This window comes from Zingiber officinale, chromosome 9B (genome assembly GCF_018446385.1).
Source record: "Zingiber officinale cultivar Zhangliang chromosome 9B, Zo_v1.1, whole genome shotgun sequence".
NCBI classification, from domain to species: Eukaryota; Viridiplantae; Streptophyta; class Magnoliopsida; order Zingiberales; family Zingiberaceae; genus Zingiber; species Zingiber officinale.
Genome location: NC_056003.1, coordinates 117549515 through 117574345, shown reverse-complemented (window position 1 = coordinate 117574345; position 24831 = coordinate 117549515). Strand labels below are relative to the sequence as shown.

Here is a 24831-nt window from a genome sequence, read left to right as displayed (position 1 = left end):
TCATCAAAGGTGGACTATAAACTAGAAGTCCACAATAAAGAGACCAATGTTTAATTCAATAAATGCTAATTTACGTTTGATCGTTTTTTTTTTACAGTTATAAATTTTTTATTTATTTAAATAATACAAAATATAATACTTTTTATAATCTTCGACAAATAATATAAATTTGATATATCATCTGAAGGAAGGCTAGTTGAACTCAATAATACTTAGATAAGAAAATAAACAAGTTACCTCTAAAGTTAGGAATGCCTTGGCTCAGGGCGATGCTAGGGTTCACACATTGTCCAAACTCGTACATAAAAACAAAGTTCGGGTTGTGACTCAATAGGAGGATCTACATAGTTCTTCCTCCCATCTAATCCGCATCGTTCCTTCTTATCACGGCCAACTTGCCAAGAGGGACAATTTAATATCTAGTTTCAATCTCGATTTATTTGCAAACCAAGTATGAAAATTAAATAGATGCTAGATCAAAATGATGCGTTTTTCCAAATCCAAATCAACATGTCTGATACACTAATGCAAAAAAACTAGACTGATCCGCATAAAACTCGGAATCAATTTGAACATGAAAAGTTCATGGCCATCATCTACTAGAGAATTCAATGGAAGCACAAAGTACCTTTCCTTTTATTGATGCTTCTTATCCTTCAGTGGCACTTTGGGGATCTTGCTTAAGTATTTGGCATGAACTACAGCATAGTGCTTCTTGAACCCTGCATCTGCCTTCTCGGCGAAGGCATCGATCTTGTCCTCATATTTCTCATACAGCACAGGCACCGTGTACAGGGCAACAAACACTGCACCAGAAAAAGGATTACGAGTTGGAAAAGAAAAAAATTGAAACTTGCTCTTGAGAATTTAAATTAATTACCTGTGTAGAACAAGGTCAAGAAGTTGACGCAATTGCCAATGATCGACACTAGCCACAAGCCGCCAATAACCTAGAATCAAGGCGCCGAAGATTTATAGACAATTTACAAAAACAACTCAATCCGCGAAGCGAACACAATCGACTTACAATGAGAAACTTCTTGAGATCGCGACCTAATGCAACTTCCCGCAATGAAGCTAGCAACCAGTTGAGTTGATGTCCTAGTGAAAGAGCCACGCTCACAACTGGATCCTCCGGGATGCTTATCTCAGGAATGTTCGGCCGGGACCTGTTATGAAGAGCTTAGAGATTGAGCCGTGAGAGAGACAAGTGATTGAATTCAGTAAAGTGATTTGAGAGGGAAGATCTGACTTGCTGATGAAAGTGCTCGCGTTGGACCAGAGGAAAACGATGGCCAGGGATAAGATGAAGACATGACCCACCAGAGTCAGCAGGTGGTATTCCAACAACTCAAACAACACCCAAATAGCGGTCGCCGCTCCGAGCGTCGAGGCTGAGATCTTCCTGTTCCTCCATAGGAAAACATCAGCAGCTGTTCAGAAAATGGTCAGTAGATCATCAATAGCTGTCAGGTAAGAAAGGGGCGAGTTCATGGTAAAACTTAGATCTAACGAAGAACACAAAAATTAGTCATGATTGGAGTATTCATGAGATGAGAGAAAATAAGATCTGAAACAATCCGATGAACAAAAACGTATTGATCCAAGCAAATCCACACGAAAAGGAAAGGCACAAGGGGAGAGCACACTGTATACATACGTTTTCCGCCACCAAGGACCGTGTGCAAGGGCTTCTCGCGGCCAAAGAGGCGGTAGATCTTCGCGCTGGCGGCCTCGGCAGCGGCCGCAACAGCAGACGGTCCGGACGACCTCTCGTCGCCTGAATCGGAGGACGACGAGTCCGAGCCGTGGAAATGTTCAGTTATCTTCTCCAAAAGTGATTCCTCTCCGTGCTCCGCCATCGTCGCCGCCACCAACCACAACAATCGCCTTCGTCCCGGCGCTTCAAAAAAGGTGGCGGAGAACGGAGGCGATCAAGATGGGTTTATATGAGCGGCGGAGCTCAGGGGAGCGATCCTAGCCGTCCGATCTTCAAACAGAAAATGGACAGGCGATAAACTTAACGGCGGATTGATTTTAATGGAAATTTCCAGAAGGTCTCAGATTTAACTCGTTTTTGAAAAGTACCTCTTTGGATTTCATAAATTTAAAATTGCTCCAAATTTTTATTTTAATAGTACACAAAAACAAATAATTTAAATGGGGTTTTACCAAATAATAGATTTTTCCTAAATTATAATTTTTTAATTAAATTAAACTAATATTGTCATATTAGTTTTTAATAAACTAAATTTTTATCAAAATTATGTAGTTTTAATTAAAATTATTCAATATTAACTATTTTAGATAATTTTTACAAATATTTGTGTAAAATTAATAATTTTTTGATCAGTCTATTAAAAAGGAAGGATTTTTTGAATGAAAAATGATTAAAAAAATTTTAAAACTACTTTAATTATTTAGATCATTAAACAGTATTTTTTATTAAAAATATCAAAATAAACCTCTATTTATAATTTTTATTTTAAATATTCTTTTATTATTATTTTTATATTATCTTATATAAATCAGCTCTAAAATAATAACATTTTATATAAAATTGCTCTAAAATTGAATAAAGAAAAGAGAATTTAATAATAAATAGAGCACTATTTTGAAAATTTAAGGAGGAGATAAAATAATCAATAAATGTCTTTTGATTTTCCTAAATAAAAAATATGGAGATCGGTTTTGATATTAACAAACTTTTAAGGATCAGTTTGAAAAAATTGTAACGCCGTTACTTTTTGGATGGGGATGCGACCCCGACCACACTTGGGGCTTGTGTCCGTTATTCAATGGGCGGTCAGCTTTCCACGTTACCCGATGATACTCTCCGTATCATACAACGGACAGCAAACAACATGCTAACCATCAGAATTTGTCCAAGTCGATAAATAGCTGTGGACCGTAGTAGCTTACGACCAATATAAGGTCGACATGTCTTCCATCGTCTAGTAATTGCTGACCTGACGGTGATTGCGACAGGTAACCGACCGCGACGGTGCGTCGTGTAGGATATGCAAAAGTTGCACAGATTGAAAATAAAGTGGCAGGCAGGGAGGGCAAAAGAGGCAAATCCCGTGCAACAATTTGAAACTTTCAAATTTCAAATTCCTGTAAACTTCTTGGAGAAGAAAATACGCATATTGCTTAATGGCTAAGCACTAAAACATAGGAAGCAGTCAAGCACCAAGCAAGCAAACAAGAATAGGGCGGCAATCGGGCCGGATCTCGACCTAACCCGATCCAATATTAGATATATACAGACATACATGTCACTTATTCGACGACGACGACGACGATGATGATTTTTTAATTTCTGATTAGAGTTTAGAAGTTTCATTATGAGATATGATTAATAAGTATGAAAAAAAAAATAAACTAAATTTTCTTTAGGGGTGCATAGAGGGTAGGATAACATTGTATAAATTTTTTATTTTGTACATTCCCGAACGCCCACCATAGATGCTTCTCACAGTTAAAATCACCAGGATGTCTAAAAATAATTCGGGCATCCCAACCTATGAGGAGCGATTATAGTAAACATTTCTTAAATTATAAAATCAAAATTTTAAATAGCTAAATAAGAAACTTAACACTATGGACCGGATAGGTGCCCACAATCTATATTTACAGGGCAGAAATCCTCTGGTCCAAAAAATTTTGGACTAGAAGAAGTTCTTTTTTTTCATTTGACATCTGTTAAATCAGGTCAGATCCTCTAGAACGCAAATGCAGTCCAGATAAAGCTCCCTTTGCATGTATTGGTGGAAATGTATGGTCCCCACTTGTAAAATAGGTGGGGACCATACACCCCCACTAATGCATGAAAAGGGAGCCTTCTCTGGACTGTTTTATGCGGTCCAGAGAATCTTTGCTCCTGTTAAACAGATAAGATTCAACTCATTCAACTAATAAATGAATCGGATCTCTTCTAATCTAGAATTTTTTAAATCAGAAAATCTGTCTTCGTATTTATAGGTTCATCGGTACGAGTCTGACATAAGGCCACACCCGTTGAAAGGGAAAAAAAATCCAAATAACTGCTTAATTATAATTTTAAAATTTTCTGAATTTTTTTACAAAAGTCCAATAAAAAACTTTAATTTTTTTTCTCTCTCCTATGTATTTGTTTTTCCTCACCCGTTTTTTTATTTTTCTTCTCCGTGTTTTCTTTTTGCCCCTGTCACGTGTTTTCTTTTTCCTCGCGTTTTCTTTTCCCTCTCCGCGGTGTTTTCTTCTTCTTACTCTAATTATTTCTTAATTTTTTTCTAACCCTAATTTGACCATCAAAATACTCCACCGTATGTTTGTTACCAGCATCATCATTGTTTGTCACCAGTGTCGTCTTGATTGAGATGAGGTTTTTTTATTTAATATCTTCCAATTATGAATTTAAGTTTTCACATATTCATGTTTTTATTTGCTGTTTAAGTATGTTGTTTATTTATTATCAATTTAGTATGTTATTTGTTTTTTAATTGTTAAAAAAATGATTAAATTAGGTGATTATATATCTAAAATAATATGCTAATGATAAATTATGTGAAATGGTAAAATTAAGGTATTTTAAAAATATACCAAATGAACTTATTTTAACAAGCCATCTCTTCCTCTCCTACCTCCTCCACCCTTGCCTCTTTCGTTACTTTTTTAATCTGGCCTCTTTCATTACTTTTTAATGTTGATTCAAGTAAGTATGAAGTATAATGTGAATGAAAGAGAAATTATTATAAATTTTATTTTATTAAGTTGTTAATTAAGATGGTTATTTATATCAGAATAAATATCTCAAATGTAGAAATGTTAAATATTATGAAAGCGATATCAAAATTAATTCTTCGACTGTGAGTCATAGATAAGATTTAGGGACTGATAGATCGTTGTTTCAATTATAACTAATGATTAAAGTTGAAAATTTTGAATTTAAGTTTATTTTTAACTTCTTAATATGAAATTTAGCCTTTTGGATGGTGAAAATTTATCTACACTAATATTTGAAATTTTTGAAAATTGCCCTCTTGCTCTTAAATCTTGGCTACGCCACTAAGGTCAAGAGCGCTAGGATGAGTAAATCACCTTTTGCCACATTGGCTACTCCACTATGGCCCTCGGGACAGAGTTGAGTTGGTTAATATGAGACAGAGTTACTACTATAGGACAACGATTCGAATCTTGACAAAGTCGAGGAAAAAAACATTCTCCCGCACCGACCAACTACAGTTTTTCGATTTACCCTCTCATAGATGGTAGTGAACCCGATCGTATGGGATCTTTAGGATGGTGAATTCTATCTTTTATTATCATTGGCTACGCTTATATATATGCAGAAGTGTTAGGCTGCGGTGCTTATGTTGCGGTTTTGTGCGGTTTCGTCCACATCATCCGCGTGAGAATGATGTTGCGTAAAGGGCGAGAAAAAAATGTGTTTCCCTCAAACCTCTCTTGTGAGCCCTAGTAGAAGCGGCGCTCAACCCTTCACACATCGCCTGTCACGAGCCATCTCCTGCCGTGAGCTCTCCCTCTCTTCGCTATCCTTCCTCTCCGCGAAACCTAACAAAAGCGACAACTTGCACTAACTCCCTAGCAGAAGCCCCATCGCCTCCCTCTCCGAACTCGAGAACCGAACCGCCTCTCTCGCTGAAGCTCAGACGCGAGCTCTCTCTGCGGCGACGCGCTACCTTCCCAGCCTCGACGCAAGCCATGACAAAGCCTCCCTACGCCACGATCAGCCCCCCACACCAAACCGCACGCCTAGGTTTTCTCACGCCTAGAAAATCCTTCTCCGGTAAAAGCTTCTGTGTTTTTTATTGAGTGATGATTTTTTAGTTTTAACATTGGCGAGGCCTTATTTTTGTGTGATTTGTTTTTGTTACTCAAAGTGTTTAGCATTAAGTAGTTATGTTTTTACGACTAAGATCACATTTACATTTGAGATATGTCTTAGATTAGGATATTATAGCAATGTCCATAAATGAATCCAATGTTACAACATCAACTCGTAGACATGATATAAATACATTAGTAGATACCAATTACTACTTTTGGGTGTTGGGCATACATATATCTTGTCCTAACAAAACATTAACTAAGTTAAATATGGATTAGAATGCCAAGAAAACAACTATAAGTTTCATGTAGCACTGTTCAAGTTACTATTACTTGGATCTCAAGTTATACACCTTGCATTGTTTCCATATTACTTTCAACTTAGAATTTCTTTATTATTTCAATTTCCAGATCACATTCTCATATAAACAAGGATATATCAATATTGGACCAGAAAAATATAGCATTGTTCAAGGAAAAAAATCTAGCCTTTTGACAATTTAGTAAGAGAAACCATGAACTATAATGTATAGTTTACTTTTTATATTGATGAACACAAAATCAGAGTAAACAAAGTACCGACAACCGATCAAGGAGGAAAGGGCGCGCTTGTGAGGCTTCGTGGCGTCCAAGAACCGTGGTGTTGGGAGAGAGAAGGAGGGGAACTGAGTTGCGGCGAGAAATTGCGACGAGAGAAGGAGGTCGTGACATTCGTACGTGAGAGAGGGAGGTGCAGCTGGCTGATCGTGGCTAGAGGGAGGTGACGGAGAGGAACTGAGCCGCGGCGAGAGAGGCAACGAGAGGAGGTGTGCCTCAACAAAAAGCACATAAGCTTTTACCGGAGAAGGATTTTCCAGACGTGAGAAAACCTAGCTGTGCAGTTTGGTGTGGGGGGCTGATCGTGGCGTTGGGAGGCTTTGTCGTGGCTTGCGTCAAGGCCGGGAAGGTAGCACGTCGCCATAGAGAGAGCTTGCGTCTAAGCTTCGGCAAGAGAGGTGATTTGGTTCTCGTGTTCAGAGAGGGAGGTGCCAGCGCTTCTACTAGGGAGTTAGCACAAGTCGACGCTTTTGCTAGGGTTCGCGGAGAGGAAGGATCATGAAGAGAGGGAGAGCTCGCGGCTCGCGGCAGAAGATGGCGTGTAACAGGCGATGTGTGAAAGGTTGAGCGTCGTTTGGGAAACACGTTTTTTTTTCTCGCCTTTTACGCAACTTCATTCTCACGCAGATGACATGGACGAAACCGTAGCATAAGCACCGACACTTACATTCTATATATATATGATGTTAAATGGGTATTATAATGTCTATTTAACATCCCCTCTTAGTGGACATTATAATACCCTCTCACACAGTGGGAAGAAGGTATTAAAAAACTGTCTCTCTCTTCTTATTTTTTTTTTTAATTGTAAAAAATATATTAAAAAAATTAATATTATTTTTTTAAAACAATAAAATTAATTTTTAAAAAATAAGATTATTATTAAAATAATAATAATAATTTAAATATTTTAAAATATATTTAAATTATATTTATTTAATATGTATTAAATTTATGATAATTGAGTGGACTATGAGATCATAAGTAATAAATTTTAATATTAAAAGAAATATTTGTGAAAGAAAAATATATTATTATAATGATTATGTGATAGTGAATTTTTTTTTTTTTAATAAGACGATGGATATTATAATAAGTTAGCATCATGGTATTATAATGCTAAGTGTTCACATTAGAATTCAATATTTAAGATAAACGAAGTCATCTCCCGGATGAATATACCACTAAAAATATAAATATCTAGACTAAAATGATTAAATGTATGATTTTTTTTAATAGATAGATTTTTTAAATAAATCCTAAAATGGGCCTTGGGTTAAAGTGTAGATAGCCTAACATTTGTCTTGAGGAAATAAAAAATAGTTTTGATATATGCTACTGACCTTATCCTGCACATGTTATGCCTATATAATGTAGCTGTTTTTTTTTTTAGTTTTCAGTTATTCCAATAAAATTTTGTCTTTAATAAAAATTGAGTTATAATATTAAATATAAAAAAAAATCAATCGAACAAAAATATTTTAAGTAAATGTGCGACGTAAGATGGATAACATATCAAAACAAAAAAAACTAAAAAAAAATATAAGTAAATAAGAATAAATATTTAAAATTTACAATATATATATATAAAAGTTTTGTTAACTTAAAGACCTTATCCTGTGTACTTGTGCATATCTAAATTTTTATTTTTATTTTTAATATTATAACCTAATTTTTAAATAATAAAAGTAAAATCTTATTTACATTAATTGAAAACTTAAAAAAATAGAATAAAAAAAAAAATTAACGTTAGTCGCGGATGAATCCGTATGGATTTTGTTTTCATACTTCTTTAATTTTTTTTATTCATGTATTTTTAATATTTTCAAATGTCTTTTTTTTAAAAAAAAAAATATTAAAAAGGTTGTTGGCTCGAACATGACCAATCACACCATTTAAACGGGCCTATTGGACTCAACGCAACGGGCCTTATTTTTTTCAGGCTCTATGACAAATTATCTAAATTTTAAAACCATATATTAAAAATTTGAGAAAACAAAAATCCTATAGAAAATTTATATATTAGTTAATCCAAAGTTTTACTTCATTTGTCCCTATAAATGTGGTACAATGATAGTAAGAGGTAGAATCTATCACTCCAGTCATCTCATACACTCGGCCTTATGACTAACTATGAAGAGATAAATTGATAAATTATTATTGATCAATGTGTATAGATGTGGTATAATGATAAAGTACTATGAGGGTCGATAAATTACTATGTGTATAGATGTGGTCTCCTCGGGGGTGGTGCGATGGTTAAGACATGAGATGTTACCACATGAGATTTTGGAGTCGAAATTCAGCGTGACCGAGCATAACCTCTCCCATGTCTTGGCCATTTGCACTAATGGCTAGTAGCCACCCGTGATTTACTTCCTCCGTGTTGACCTAGGGACGGGTTGGCGAGAGCGCTAGGGCGAGCGAATCGCCTTGTTTTTTTTTTATGAGGACCAATAAATTAATTAGAGTTTGAATCATGGAAAGAATATTTTAAAAATAGAATTTTATTTCCAAAATTAAGACACTCGAATTTTAAGAATTCCTTCATTTCTTGTCTACTTCCAAAATTAATGAAAGACAGATTTGAATACCAAATAACATAGATATTTTAGAACTTTTCTAATTATATTTGATTTATTTTTCTAATAAAAATAATGAAATAGATAAAAAATAGAAAAATATAAATACTTTTTGTTTAACTTTTTTGAATTACTGGATATGTTGTGCTTGACCCGGGTTCATGTCATGCTAAAACGGCCTAAATTTGTGAGCTGACTCGCTTGACAACTCATTGAACAGACACGAGTCAACTTAGTCTGACCCAAGTCAACTTTGACTGAGTCAATTGGGTCAAAAGCGGTTTGAACTGCGAGAACAAGTTATTTAATATTTTTTTTAAAAAAAAATTACCCAAAAAGCTATGCCAGCGCCGGCAGATCGCCACGTCATTCTCGTCGCCTCAAAGTGCTGGAATGTTCTCTGGTCTCTTTTTCCTCCCGTTACGGCTGCCAAATCACCGTCCCTGGCTCTTTCCCTTCCCCTGAAACCCTAGCGAAAGAGGACGACCGATCTCGCCGCCGCCCTTCCCTCTCCGGCCATGAACGCCTTCCGGTTCTTAGGCGACATGTCGCACCTCTTCAGCGTCCTGCTTCTGCTCCTCAAGATCTACGCCACCAAGTCCTGCTCAGGTTCTTCCCCTTTCCCTTTCATCCGATTTGCCCTAGTTACTTTTTAGCCCGTCGGAGAAACGCGCATGATGGGCGATTTTCGTGGCGGCAGGGATCTCGCTCAAGACGCAGGAGCTGTTCGTGCTGGTGTTCCTCACCCGCTACCTTGATCTCTTCATCTACGTTGTCTCGGTGTATAATACCATCATGAAGCTTGTGTTCGTCGCCAGTTCGATCGCCATTGTCTGGTGCATGAGGTACCACCCTGCGGTAAGGCGGACCTACGACAAGAGTCAGGACATGTTTCGGCATTACGTCCTTGTCGGTGCCTGCTTTCTCCTCGCACTCGTCTTCCATGACGAGTTCACCATTCGCGAGGTGATTCTTTTTTGTTGATCGTTGATTAAGTTTTATTGTCCTAATATCCCGTTGCCATCTGAGTTGCAAGTGATGTGGGTAAAATGAATCACTGATTTCAGGAACCGTTGGATTTTTTTCACGTGTACACTATATCCGATTCACAGTGTAAATAGGGTCAAATGTTTGTGCATTGGATTCGATCAATCAGAGCTTGACCATGTCCCAGGCGGATAAAACCGTGGCTGAGACATGGTAGGCTCTCCAAATTATGCTTCACCACATGGTGACTATCTGTCAGTGTGCACTGGTCTGAAGGCCTACAAAAGCGGGTCATGGCTGTCAAAAAGGGTATTTTGTAGTTTGTCTATGAAGTAGCTAACTTTTCTCCACCTCAGATAACTCCAACCCCACTTTACCTCATTAGATTTCAACTTACACAGATTAGTAAATTCCCACTGCCACATCCAAGAACCTAGCCAAACCCAACTACGCCAGACTGCCTGTAGTTTGGATGAATTGAACTCACTTTGATCCAACAATTTGCTTTCATCAAACTGGGCTTAGCTCGGCGAACATAACCCCAGTTAAACCTCAGCTTGTTGGCATTCTCTCCATTACATCTCCTTTGGCTACATTTCCAATCGAGTCCAAGGTAGATTCCCAAAGCTAGTGGACTTCTGAAATCTTATATTTTTCCCATAACATGCAGAAAAGGGGTTTAGACTTTAGCTAATGGACCTTATGCAACACTAAGGATTTGCAAGATATTAAAAGAGAAAACAATCAGAGGGACCCAATTCACACACACATATGCACATGCATTCTTAATCTTAATAATCTCTTTCAGCAGCCTAAGCATACTAACTTTAAATTGGCTCATTTTGATTGTTCTTGACATAGTGTTCACTGCACTTATCATACTTGGCAAAAATGCCTAAGATCTTGAATTGTGGTATCTTGAACAATAGGATACAAATTCCCCTTGTATTAATTGAGCTATAATTTAGGCAGTCAAGGACTACAACATCAAGAGATGGTGACTATCTTTATCATGAAAATTGTTTTACTTGTATAATTATTGATCCTTTTACTCTCATGTAGATTGTACTTGAGTGCAATTGGTAAGGATTGATATCCTATCTAGGCACAATGAGAGGTTCACAAGATTGCATCTTAAGATGAGAGTGTTGGATCGTAAGATTCTATATCTTGTCATCATCAAGCTATCTTTAACCCAACTACCCAACTATTTGTGGTCAGTGACATGAAGCTTATATCATTTGTAATTGTTGGCCGTATATATACGGAAAAGTTTTCATGCCCGCCTCCCTGTGCACAACTCCGTGCGTGACAGGGAGGGCCAACCCATGCAGGGCGCCTGAAAGTGATTCAGGCGCCCTGAAGTGTTGAGAGTCATGCATGAATCACACATGGGGAGGTGAGCACGATATCACCTCCCTAACTTTGAATATCTAATTTTATCATGGACATTGCAAACTTTGCATTACTTTAACATGACAACTCATAATCGATATTCTTTAGTATACAAATAATGCAATATAGCTTTGATAAGTAGTATCTTCTATAAGATGTATGACATTGACAAAACATTAAAAAGAATTTTTCTATTTGAAAGTTAAAAATCTCATATAATCGATCAAAAGTTTTCTTAGATGATTTGGTTGGATATTTAGTGCCCTTCTGACATTTCTCTTCTCTCAAAATCAAAGCAGGTTATTTGAACCTTATTCTCAGGAACATCTGCAATCTCAATTTTTATATCAAGTTTAACTTTGAAAAGATTTATTAGTCTTGTCTCTCTTCAAGTATTCTCATTCCCTCAAGCAGCTATCAAAACTTTTCTCAGTTCCTCTATGGCATATTCACTGGTGGATTGATATTGGACTTCATAGTCTCCTCAATATCAACTCCACAAGAGGAGCCCTAATCTATCAGTTTTTTTTTTTCATTCTGCAACCCATCACAATCTATTTCTCCACATTCAAAATCATCAAAGTCCTGTGGTATATTCAGTTTTAGAAGGAGATTAAAAAATTTTATATGCATTGATCAAAGTTATCATTCTTGGATTAGCATTGCCATGTTTATCATTCTTATTTAACTTCATCGATAACTTTATTTTGTCCATAGATTGATCAAAGTTGTACTCGTGTTCATTACTTTGTTACTCCATATATATCACACTCAAATTGCATCTACTTTCTACTAGGACTGACACATATGGCTAAGATGCATGCTAATAAGTTTTGAGATTTCCAACATCCTGACAGAACGTGCCACAATATTCAACCTTTTTAATCAAGACTCGGTACTAGCATTGGTAGCTTTACTCGACAGCTATATTGCTCATGCAATTCCTTTAAGTCACATATAGTGTGTTGGGTGCGTTTATGTACATTCCTTGCAAATAATAGTCCGTGAACATGTAGATCATAGAATTGCAGCCATATAGATTTTTTTTTTTCTTTTACCTTTCCTTTTTTTCTGATACATATTGCACTTGTACCTATTTAATCTACTCGCTGTCTTGTAGGTGTGTTGGTCGTTTTCTTTATTTTTGGAAGCAGTTGCAATACTTCCACAATTGGTTTTGCTGCAAAGAAGTGGAAATGTTGACAATTTGACTAGCCAATATGTCTTTTTCCTAGGGTATTATTTCCTATACATGCCTTATCTTACACTAGTAAGCTTTTAACTTATCAAATTTCTTCTCTGTTAAAAAAGGTTATTTGTTTTACTCGCTGAAGTTTCAATTCATTTCTTACTTGCTTCTATGTTTCCACTTGGATTTTTAGTCTCCCTTAATCTATTTTTCTCAGGGCTTACCGAGCATTTTATATTCTCAACTGGATATATCGTTATGTGACGGAACATCACATTTCCTGGATAGGTAAGCCCTTACCATGAATGCTTGCCATTTCAACTGATTTCTAGATTTCTTCCCCTGACCCCGTTGCATTTTTTCCAGCTTGGATTTGTGGTCTTGTCCAGACAGTTCTTTATGCTGATTTCTTTTACTATTACTTCATAAGGTAAGATGTTGAATCTTCTACTTCCCAAGGAAATTTCATTTCACTCCCTAAGCTTTACTTCTATTTTAAAAATGCTCGTTAAGTGTTTAATATCGTCAAAATTCCCCATAGAGTTTGAAATGCGTTATAATTTTATCCCTCAACTATTAACACCATGAAGGAACTGGCACATATTCTTTGAGTCACTTAACAGTTTTAGTGATCGGAGGATTGGAGGGTAAAATGACAAAAAAAATCAACTCTATGGGGAAATTTGATGATCTTAAAACTCTGAAGGGTGGTTTGAAAAAGTGTGTAAACGTTGAGGGGTGAAATGAAACCATATCTCCCATCCAACACATCTCACATTGTATGAGATTTGCAGCTGGAAGAACAACGCAAAGCTTCAACTTCCCGCTTGAGTTCTGCTTATTGCTGTTCCATTCTAATATTGGATACCTAAGTTGTGACTTGAAGACCTAAAATCTATCATATAAGATGGCAAAAAAATTAGAACATGTTCTACTATCAAATTATTTCAACCATGGCACTAGATATTTAAATTCTATAGTGAGATACGTAGTGCAGACTTCTAAAACTAACAGGTGAGTACTGGTTCAATAATATTCTTATAGCTTAACCTTAATGGCATTTTTCTTTGTTAATGTATTTTGTTATGACTTAAGAAATCAAAGTTTTGGAAAGTAGTCGGGAATGGTTTTTTTTTTTTTTTGCATGTATCAGGAGAATGTCAATGATATATTGAATTGATCTGACAAATTAGTTCACGAGTAATTAATGTGCATTTACTTCTGTGAGCATCTAAATTTTTTTAATTTAAATATTATAACTTAATTTCTAAAAATTGACTTAATCTCTGATTTAAATAATGATAATAATAAAAAAATGCATGTATTTTAATTGGGCCGTCAGGATCAATTCCAATATGTTGGATGACACGCGTGGGTGACTATGATCATTGGAGACGTGAGAGGCGTCCATACGCGTCGTTCGTATATAATTTGTTTAGACATACACTATAATATGAAAATTATGACAAAATGTTATTTGAAGGAGGACCTCCTTATAAGTAGGGCATGACAAGTTTGACTATGAAAACTGTGACTAATTGATTAATTGTAATGTCTCTCAATCAGCAACTAGGCTACGTTAGCATGGATGGGTCGGAATTCGACCAATAATGTAGGGCATGAACGGTCCAATTATTGTGGAATCAGGATGAATTTGTAGATGATTGTTACGTGGTCAAAAGTTATGAGTTTTTTCCTTGGAGGATATGTGCACGTCATGATTTGGACTCCCTGTGGAGACGAGAATGATGAAGCACACGGTCACAAGACGAGGAGGCAAAGAATAGCACGTCATGATTTGATACGAGAATGATTTTGAAGTTAATTAGCATTTCTATTATTTCACTGTATTTATGCATTTAGATTCAATATTAAAAAAAATATCAGATAAGCATCACTATTTTCATGCTTTATTATATTAAAATGTGATTGATTTATTTATTTAAATTTAATTAAAGCTATTTTATAAAATTGTTTGACCTTATAGTTGTTTTAAGATGGTGCAATTTGATTAAGGTTTTTGATATACCAATATTGAAAGAATATTTTAGTATTTTTAGAATAAAAAATAAATCCTTTTAATTTTTTAATATAATTTTTTTTTATTAAAAAAAAAGTGCTGCCTCTTCCATTGCATTGGGAAGAAGTCCGTGGTGGAATTTAAAAATTATTTGTTTTATTTTGTAGATTGTGTTTTGGATGAGGAAGATTATAAATAAATGCTAATGAAGACTCTATTCTGCACTTATACTATCTCAATCTCTATTCTACAGTCTAAATTCACATATGAATATTTTATATATATTTTAGTAATTTGAAATCACCTTATAACTAATTTAGATAAATAATTATATAAGTAAATATTTTTTATGTGTTTTTTAGTATCTTTAGAGTTTATATATATATATATATATATATATATATATAGTTTAGAACAATTTAGTTGAATTTATACTACTTTACATTAAAAAAAAAATAAGTTTAATTTTATTCTTCTAAATAAAGGGTCTTATAACATTGTCATTATAAGTATTTTAAAATAAATATTTATTTTTTTAAAAAAATGAGTTTTTATTTTTAGGTTGATTTTCTATTATTATAGTTTAACCGAATAAGAAATTATAAAATTGAATCCGAACCGAATTAATCGATTTTTTTTTTAAATTGAATTTCTGAATAAACTGAACCGATTTTTTAAATTCTGTCGGTTTGATTGGTTTGTTCGGTTTAATCGAACTTTTGCTCATTCTTACCTGTCGCTTTGCTGCGTGTTGCCACCTTACTAGTCTCATGCGTCATTGCCCCGGCTGCTCTACCACGGTAGAATGACTTACCTTTAGCAACGAATATGACTTTGATTGCATGGTAAAGGCGTTGTCTTTAGATCAACGATTACCAAAAACTCTGGATGATTTTTTTTACTGCAAGTCGCCTACTTGTTCGGTAATTTTATCGATGCCAAGAATTTGATGTACCACTATGATGGATTGTTCAGCAAATTAGAGAATGTTGACGATAACTCAGGAAGTTGGCGGTGTGCACAAGGCTGGATCTGATAGCTTATTGACCGCGCAAGTCTTTCTAGAGATGAAGAAGCTTTTCTTCCCTAGCAAAGCTGACATGGCAAGGTATGGAAATGCTATTTTGGGTTTTAGTGTTTAGTTCTCTGCAAAGGATCAATGTCAATATAGGGGCATGAGATTTTTGTCCTCCACAAAGGATTAATTGTGGACAGGGTCATCTCAACAATTCATAAGGTCGTAGGTAGAAATTTTTTTCTAAGACCTTAATATTTTTTTTTAAATAAATAATATTTTTTTAAAATAGATTTTTTTATAAACTATTATTAGAGATATTTAATTTTATTAATAAAATTTGAGAGGACAATTTATACATTGTAAAAAAATTATTTTTACAATTGAAAACAGACACCAACTTATTCTTATACGAAAGCTCACTTTTTTATTAATAAAATATAAAATATAAAAAATCATTTATGCTAAACTTTGAAGCATAAGTTATTAAAAAATAATATATTTATCTAATCAATATTTTTAAATTAAATAAATTAAATTAAATTTCATCAATAATATGTTAAAAATACTAATTAATTTGTTGAGAAATAAATTATAATAATTCCAACAACATACATTTTAATTGTTATTTAAAATTTTTTATCAATAAATTTTAATTTTGATAAAGGAGAAGTTTGACGCAACAATAAAATTATTGTTGTGTACTATATATAATAAATTCTTACTGAAAATTTTGTATTATCGAGAGTTTTATGTATAGAATTATCTTTTTATCAATTCTAACTTTGATAAATTATCAATTAAATTTATTTGGCTAAAAATTTAATTGATAAACATATAACAATATAAAAATGATAACGAAGGAAAGAGAGAAAGATAAAAAAACAAAGAAATTTAGAGAGGAATAAAAGTAAAATATTAAATATAGTTTTAACTTTTAAAAGTATTTTTATAAAAAAATATAAGTATAACGCATAAATATTTTTAATTTATTAATCAATTTCATTTTTTTTAGTAAATTAATTTTTTATTAATAAAAGATTAAAAAATTTAGATAAAATTTTAATAAAAATAATAAAAATTAACAACCAAATCTAACGTTCAAGTAAAAATAAATAAATTTTAAATCAAATCTAAATTTAATGAGTAAAAAATAAAAAATAAAAACCCAAATTTAACTTTAATTTATAAAAAAATAATCAAATAAAAAAATAAAAATTATTGAATAAATCTAACTTGATTAGTAAAAAATCAAAATTATTAATGAAAATAAATATTAATTAAAATTGATTTTAATCATACTTTTAAATATTACTATTCAAATTCATATATTTCTAAAATTAATATATACATATATATCTATATGGGCCCTAATATAATAGAGCCCTAGGCATAGATCTTAGTGGCATTTGCCTTGAGCCGACCTTGATTGTGGATCAATGTCAATATAGGACCATGAGATTTTTTGCTCCACAAAGGATCAATATTGTCAGTGTTGATATAGGGGATAACAAACCGAGATAATTCAAAAATGTTATTTATTTTATTTCTTTCGTCTTCACCTATAAATGACTTGGCAGGGACGTTGGCCTTTTTATCGTAAAATATGTTTTTTTTAAATTTTATTATTGATGTATGAATGGTTACAATGAAAATATTAATACTATTTTTGTTCTTTTAGAAAAAAAGTTTAAAATTTCATATTAAGGGAATAAAAAAATGAATTTGCATGGAAAACAATTATCCTACAGAAAGATGCAAAATAAAAGAATTGACCATCGCCAATTATCCGAAGGTAGGTTTAAAATTTCATACTAATGCTTTGTTTATTTTGAAAGATGAAAATGAGGAGGAAAGAAGTTTATATTTGAATAATGGCCTTTATGCGACACTAAGGATTCACAAGAGATTATGAGAGAAAAGAATCACAGAGAGATCCAAGTCACAAACACATATGCCCATGCATTCTTAATCTTAATGGTCTCTTTCAGCAGCCTATGCATACTCACTTTAATATAACTAGTTTCGATTGTTCTTAACATATAGTCTTTCGTCGTACTTATCATATACTTGGCAAAAAATGCCTAAGATCTTGAATTGTGGTATCTTAAACTATTGGATACAAATTACCTTTGATATTAATCGAGCTATTATTAGAATAGGAGTCTTGGCGCACAGATATAGTATATCTCTAATGTAAGCTTTTTAAAAGGTTTTTAAAATTAAAAAATGCTCAACAAAAAAGTTTTAATATGTCAAGGTGAACTTGGGGTTTTTAGTTCAAGAGCATGTTTAATTTTTTAAACATACTTTTTTCCTTTTAGAGATGAAATCATTAATCAGTGAAAAAATAATATTATATTTTTGACTTTTTAAACAAGTAAAATGTTTTATTTCATAAATGGTTAAAATTGTACTCCTTTCTTTAATAAATATATTTGATAAGTTAAAAAAAATACAAATGACTATAATTAAATTAAAATTCATAAATTAATAAAATATTACATGAAAATTATAAATTAAATTAAATTAAAAATTATAAGTTAATTAATTTATTAATAAAAAATTATAAATAAATTAAATTAAAGATCAGAATTAATTAAAATATAAGTAAAAATTATATAGATATATTGAATGAATAAATAATAAATAAAGATACGTAATTTATAACTGAGGACCCATAAAAAAAAATTGTATGGAGATTTTTTTTATTATGGAGAGAATAATAGATTTTTAATTTTTGATGTGACATATTAAAAACTAAAAAAAAAACTTACGGAGAGGTTTAACTATTGGAGGGATTAAGATTATGTACAATGGATTATTCCCTAGGACCCTATATTAGTGGGAGTTTCATGCACCGGAACACGTCCCACATTGTATGAGATTTGTAGCTAGAAGAACAGCGCAAGCTTCAACTTCCCGCTTGAGTTCTGCTTGTTGCTATTCCATTCTAATATTTGAAATCCAAGATGTGACTTGGAGACCCAAGAACTATCATATAAGCAGTGGCGGATCTAGGGGGAAGCGGAGGTGTGCTTGAGTACCCCCTTACTTCCGGAAAATTCTACCAGTATGCCGCATTTCGAGGGACAGCGAGAAGAAAGACAAACTCCAACTCTTTTCTTTGAGCACCCTCCTCTTTTTTATCTGGATCCGCCACTGCATATAAGATGCCTAAAAAAATTGTAACATAGTCTTTCATCAAATTATTTCAACTATGGCACTAGATATTTAAATTCTACACTGAGATAGTAATAGTACATAGACTTCTAAACCAATTAACAGGTGAGTAGTGGTCCAATAATATTCTTGTGGCTTAATCTTAATCACAGTTTTCTTTGTTAATGTATTTTATTATGACTTAAAGAAGCCAAAGTTTTGGAATGTATTCAGGAATGGTTATTTTTGCATATATTAGGAGAATCTGATTGATTTATTGAATTGATCTGGCAAATTAGTTCATAAATGTTCAATGTCTATTTGTTGCACTATATATGAAACATAGATAGAATTGTTCAAAGATAGCTAGACATACACTATATATAACATGAAAATCATTTTGACATATTATTATTTGAAGGAGGACCTCCTTATAAATAGGGCATGGCAAGTTTGACAATGAAACCTAGTTGACTAATTGTCATGTCTCAATCAGCAACTAGGCTAGGGAAGCATGGATGGGTCTTAGATTGACCAATAATATAGGGCATGAACTGGTCAAACATTGGAGAATAAAGAGACAATTCCACATCATCCAATAAGTTGAACATTGTTGTGCATTTAATTGATGTTGGACCAAGAATGATGAAGCACACAGTCACAAGACAGGAGGCAAAAAAGAGGACAAAATCATAAAAGGTTGGTGGGAAAAGCAATTAATCAAGCAATACAATCTGCATTAAATCATATGGAATGGGTAGCAAGTAAAATAATTCTGCTGCTTGGTAGCCAATGATGTGATCATAAGTGGTAAGATGATACACTAATACAGGGAAGGTTTGATTGTCTCATTTGTTAGGAGATATTTGTACTTTCTGATTTTCGTGGTGGGTAATGGGAAAAGGCCGGGGCAGTCATTTCCCCGATTAGTCGGTTTAACGAGCTGGATAAATGGATTAAAAAAAAAAATCATGTAATTGTGTTTTACAAGATAGATAGCAAGATGTTAATGAAATCCTAAACCCTGAAGTAAAGGATTAATAGGATTTTGAAATTAATTAGCATTTCTATTATTTTACTATACTTGGTATTTAGATTTAATATCGAGTTAAAAGAATATTAGCAAAGCATCACTATTTTCATGTTTTATTATATTAAAATATGATTTATTTAAAATTGTATAAATTTAAGTAAAGCTATTTTAATTTGATTAGAATTGTTTTAACCTTATAGTTATTATAAGGCGGTGTAATTTGATTAGGGTCATTCATATACCAATATTGCAATATTTTAGTTTTTTTTTAGAATAAAGAATACATCCTTTTAATGTTTTTTAAACGGTAATTTTCTGGTGCCCCGAGTTTTAAAAATACCCAAAAGATGCATCTCTTTTCTATTTTACTCTTCTTCTAAAACATAGGATTTTCAATGAACCAAGCGTTCATGAACAAATTTGGTATTCGACTTGGTAAGAGGTTGTTTATGTTCGTTCAATATACATAAGATTAATTAAACAAACAAGCTTGAACAGCTTGTTAAACTAAACAAACAAGTTTGAACACATATGTGTTCAGCTCGTTACCATTCGTGAACAATGTTCGTGAACAACGTTCATGAACAATGTTCGAGAACAACGTTCGTGAACAATGTTCGTGAACAACGTTCGTGAACAATGTTCACGAACCATATTTATTAATAAAACTTTTTTCAATATGCTAAATAAATAATAAAATAAAATAAAAATAAAATAAATAAATAAATTAAAATTATCAATCTTAATAACCAATCAAACAAGCTTGAATTGAGAGCTTGATAACATCTAAACGAACTAAGTTCAAACCAAGCTCGAACCAAGCTCAAGCTAAGCTCGAACCAAGCTCAAGCCAAGCTTGAATTGAGATCTTGATAACATCTAAACGAACCAAGCTCAAGTCAAGCTTCAAACAAGCTCAAACTCATAAAAAATAAACCAAGCCAAACTTGAACACTCATTTCAAAAGCTTGATTCATTTTAAGCTCGGCTCGGCTCGGTTATCTTCTCAAACAAGATTGAACACCCCAAAGCTCGGCTCGACTTGGCTCGTTTACAACCCTACTAAAACAGACTTGTTCTTCTCTTTCCTCACTTCTATGTTCCTCTCTCTCGTCTCTTCTTTGCACGTAATAATATTTTTTTTCTCTTTCCTCTTAAATTAAAAATCTCTCTCTCCTTTGCATGCATACAACAACCACTAGATGATGGTTTTTAAAAATCTGCATGCACAGTAGTTTAATTACACTAGCAACATAGCGGTGTTGATCTAATTAAGTTGTGGCGTTGTTAAAAAAAGGGGTATATTTTGACTCTGGAGCATTGCCAAAATTCACAAGAGTTGAAATGTGGGTCCAATCAGAATTATCTAAGTCTATCAATGAGTTTTGATGAATCCTAAAGGATTTGAATTTTAAAAAAATTGACATGTAATGGATGAGGGTATTGCAATGAAAGTATTTATGGTATTCATATCTAGTTCTGACATCCCTGCAATAAATTATGTATATGTGTTAATTGTTTTAAAGTCATAAATTTTGAAAACCTTCTGACTTGAAGTTGATATTTCTGAGCACAAATAGACTCTGGGGCACTTCAGAAATATGTGGTACTTGGAATGGTTCCGATCAGAGCTTTCTAGATCTATTAATTGATTTTGATTGAAATCCTTTGATAGATCTGAAAAAGCTTTAAATGATATTTTTTGGGCTTGAAATTGGGCTGTTATAGGTTTCATTCAGGTTTGATTCGACAACAAATGTAGATCTCTAAGCACTCTTTGATTAAAAAAATTATCTTGTTCTAATATCCAAGTTAAAAATCATGACTTTCGAAAGCAATACATACATATAACTTATCGTAAGGATGTCAAAATCAGGTATGGACATCATACATGATACATATTTTTATTGCACTACCCTCTTTCATTATATGCCAACTTTTCAGAAATTCAAATTTCTTAGATTTATCAATGAGTTTCAGTTAAAATCATTTATCTAATGAATTCCAATTGAACTCATTCCAAGTATTATAGGTTTTCGAAGTGCCCCAGAGTCTTTATGTACTTAGAAATGATATTAGTTTAAAATCATTAATAACTTGATCAGAAGGTTTTTAAAATTTTACGACTTTAAGACCATTAACATATACACATAACTTATCGTAGGAATGTCATAATTAAACATAGGCTCCATAAAATACCTTCCCACTATCCTCTTTTATTACATGTCAACTTTTTAAAAATTTAAATTTCTTTGGTCCATTAATAGTTTTTACCCATTGATGGATTAGAAAACTCGGATTTGATCCATCCCAACTTATGTGAATTTATGTAGTGTTTCAGAATCTAAATATCCCATTTTTTATTGTTTTTAAAAAATCATTACCATAGTTTAATATACCAATATTATCATGGTGTTAATTTTTTAAAATGAGCATCAAAGTGATTTTTGCATGTATAAAAAGGAGAGAAAAAATTTTAATTTTTAAGAGGAAAGAGAAGAGAAAATTATTTCACGCAGAGGAAAAAGGAAAGACCAAAGAGGAAAAATCGTTTGACGTAGGGGTAAAATAAAAAAGAGATGCATTTTTGGGTATTTTAAAAACACGCGAAGTAGTATTCAACGGGTAGAAAAGTTAGAAGCATACGAAGAGATATCAAAACTTTATTCAGTTCCTCTATTCCTCTATGGCAAATTTAATTTGCCACTTGGATTAATATTGAACTTCATAGTCTCCTCAATATCAACTCCACAAAAGGAACCCTAATATATATATATATATATATATATATATATATATATATATATATATATATATATATATATATATATTCAGTCCGCAGTCCATCACAATCTATTTCCCCACATTCAAAACCTTCAATCAGCTGCAGAAGGAGATATTAAAAAAATATAATAAGCATTGATCAAAGCTTTAGGGACTTCATTGCTAATTTTCATTCTTGGATTAACATTGCTATGTCTATCATTCTTATTTAACTTCATTGCTAATTTTATTTAGTCTATAGATTGATCAAAGTCGTACTCGTGTTCATTACTTTGTTACTCCATATATATCACACTCAAATTGCATCTACTTTCTACTGGGACTGACATATATGGCTAACATGCATGCTCATAAGTTTTGAGATTTCCAACATCCTGTCAGAACGTGCCTCAATATTCAACCTTTTTAATCAAGACTTGGTAATACTGTACTGGACAGCTGCTATATTGCTCATGCAATTCCTTTTAAGTCACATATAGTGTGCTGGGTGCATTTATGTACATTCATTGCAATTAACAGGTCGTGAACATGTAGATAGAGAGGTTGATAGGGCTGTAAATAACTCGAGTCTAGTTTTAAGGCGTTTAAATTTATTTAATAAGATAATTGAATCGAGTTTAAAATGAATTAAGTTTTTGAAATAATTATTCAAGATTGGTTAGGTTTATTTTATTTTTTATGAGTTTGAGTTTGTTTGAAGTTTGACTTGAGCTTGGTTCGTTTAGATGTTATCAAATTCTCAATTCAAATTTAGTTTGAGCTTAGTTCGTTTAAATATTATCAAACTCTCAATTCAAGATTGGTTGATTGTTTAAAATTTTTAGCTATTTGATTGGTTATTGAGCTTGATAATTTAAATTTATTTATTTTATTATTTATTTAACATATTGCAAAAAAAATTATTAATGAATATGATTCGTGAATATTATTATTTACGAATATTGTTTACGAACGTTGTTCACGAACATTAACGAACTGAACACATATGTATTCAAACTTATTTATTTAGCTTAACGATTTATTCAAACTTATTTATTTAATTAACCTTTTATATATATATATATATATATATATTTTGAATGAATATAAATAAATTCTTACCGAATTAAATATTAAATTTATTCTTAATTCATTTAAAACTCTAATTATATAATCGTAGCCATATAAATTATTTTTTGCTTTTACCTTTCTTTTGTTGTTTTTTTAAAGATTTTTACAGCTGGGATTTGTGGGCTTGGCCAGACAGTTCTTTATGCTGATTTCTTTTATTATTATTACTTCGTGCGGTAAGATGTTGAATCTTCTTCTTCCTGGGGAAAATTTCATTTCACTCCCTGTAGTTTACTTGCATTTTCAAAATGCCCTTAAAGTGTTTAATATGTCAAAATGCCCCTGTAGAATTTGAAATGCTGTATAATTTTATCGCTCAATTACTAACACCATGAAGTAATTGGCACATATTATTTGAGTCACTTAACAGTATGAGTGATTGGAGGGTAAAATGGCAAAAAAACAAAAAAAAATCAACTCTATGGGGAAATTTGATGATCTTAAAACTCTGAAGGATAGTTCGAAAACGAGAGTAAACCTCGAGAGGTGAAATGAAACCATATCTCCCACCCAACAGATCTCACATTGTATTAGATTTGCAGCTGGAAGAACAACGCAAAGCTTCAACTTCCCGCTTGAGTTCTACTTGTTGTTGTTCCATTCTAATATTTGATACCTAAGTTGTAACTTACAGACCCGAGAACTATCATATGAGATGCCTAAAAAAATAGGAACATGGTCTAAAACTAACAGGTGAGTAGTACTAGTGGTTCAATAATATTCGGTAGAAATTAGCCGGAGTTAAATACATCAAATTAAATTTATTTATCTATCAAGATGATCCGAACTAATAACTTTATGTTATCAGTGGAGGCTAATTTTTTGCCAAGTGCTAAACGTTGACCACATATTAGATATGAGCTGATAACATCGTACTGACCACATATTAGATATGTGCTGATAACATCATACTGCCAGGGAGTAGAGCGGTCGATAGAGCCGTTAATTTAGGTTGGGCCCGTCGGATTAGCCCGCTCCACCAAACAATTTAAGTAGATTGAGTTGAAATTTTATCAACTCAAGTCTACCGTAGGTCGACCCACTTAGGTCTGCGACCCTCGCGCGTCGGCCTGCAATAGGCTTGGGTTAGCTCGCGGATTGAGAAACACATATAAGCTAAGTTTT

The 24831-nt window shown here is 32.9% G+C and overlaps 2 protein-coding genes across 2 annotated transcripts; one reads left to right on the top strand and one right to left on the bottom strand.

Moving 5' to 3' along the window:
• Nucleotides 1–454: 454 nt before the first annotated feature.
• Nucleotides 455–1928, bottom strand: LOC122025209 (reticulon-like protein B4). Its single transcript, XM_042583980.1, has 5 exons — nucleotides 1661–1928; nucleotides 1253–1433; nucleotides 1028–1169; nucleotides 881–950; nucleotides 455–806 (listed from the first exon to the last, which is right to left on the bottom strand). Exons 1-5 carry the CDS (start codon nucleotides 1860–1862, stop codon nucleotides 637–639), a joined length of 765 nt encoding a protein of 254 aa, XP_042439914.1. The 5' UTR covers nucleotides 1863–1928; the 3' UTR covers nucleotides 455–636.
• A 7454-nt stretch (nucleotides 1929–9382) lies between these two features.
• LOC122025166 (ER lumen protein-retaining receptor A-like) lies at nucleotides 9383–13637 on the top strand. Its single transcript, XM_042583937.1, has 6 exons — nucleotides 9383–9620; nucleotides 9712–9977; nucleotides 12514–12629; nucleotides 12800–12870; nucleotides 12949–13012; nucleotides 13377–13637. The coding sequence occupies exons 1-6, from the start codon at nucleotides 9530–9532 to the stop codon at nucleotides 13411–13413; spliced, it is 645 nt and encodes a 214-aa protein (XP_042439871.1). The 5' UTR covers nucleotides 9383–9529; the 3' UTR covers nucleotides 13414–13637.
• The last annotated feature ends 11194 nt before the right edge of the window (nucleotides 13638–24831 follow it).

Bases quoted from the DNA above. Each gene is read 5' to 3' on its own strand.
- LOC122025209 (XM_042583980.1), bottom strand. From the start codon at position 1,862: ATGGCGGAGCACGGAGAGGAATCACTTTTGGAGAAGATAACTGAACAT. The intron at 1,434-1,660 runs GTATGTATACAG...TTTTCTGAACAG, and splicing joins GGTCCTTGGTGGCGGAAAAC to CTGCTGATGTTTTCCTATGG. The intron at 1,170-1,252 runs GTCAGATCTTCC...TCTTCATAACAG, and splicing joins GCGAGCACTTTCATCAGCAA to GTCCCGGCCGAACATTCCTG.
- LOC122025166 (XM_042583937.1), top strand. From the start codon at position 9,530: ATGAACGCCTTCCGGTTCTTAGGCGACATGTCGCACCTCTTCAGCGTC. The intron at 9,621-9,711 runs GTTCTTCCCCTT...TCGTGGCGGCAG, and splicing joins CGCCACCAAGTCCTGCTCAG to GGATCTCGCTCAAGACGCAG. The intron at 12,630-12,799 runs GTATTATTTCCT...TATTTTTCTCAG, and splicing joins CAATATGTCTTTTTCCTAGG to GGCTTACCGAGCATTTTATA.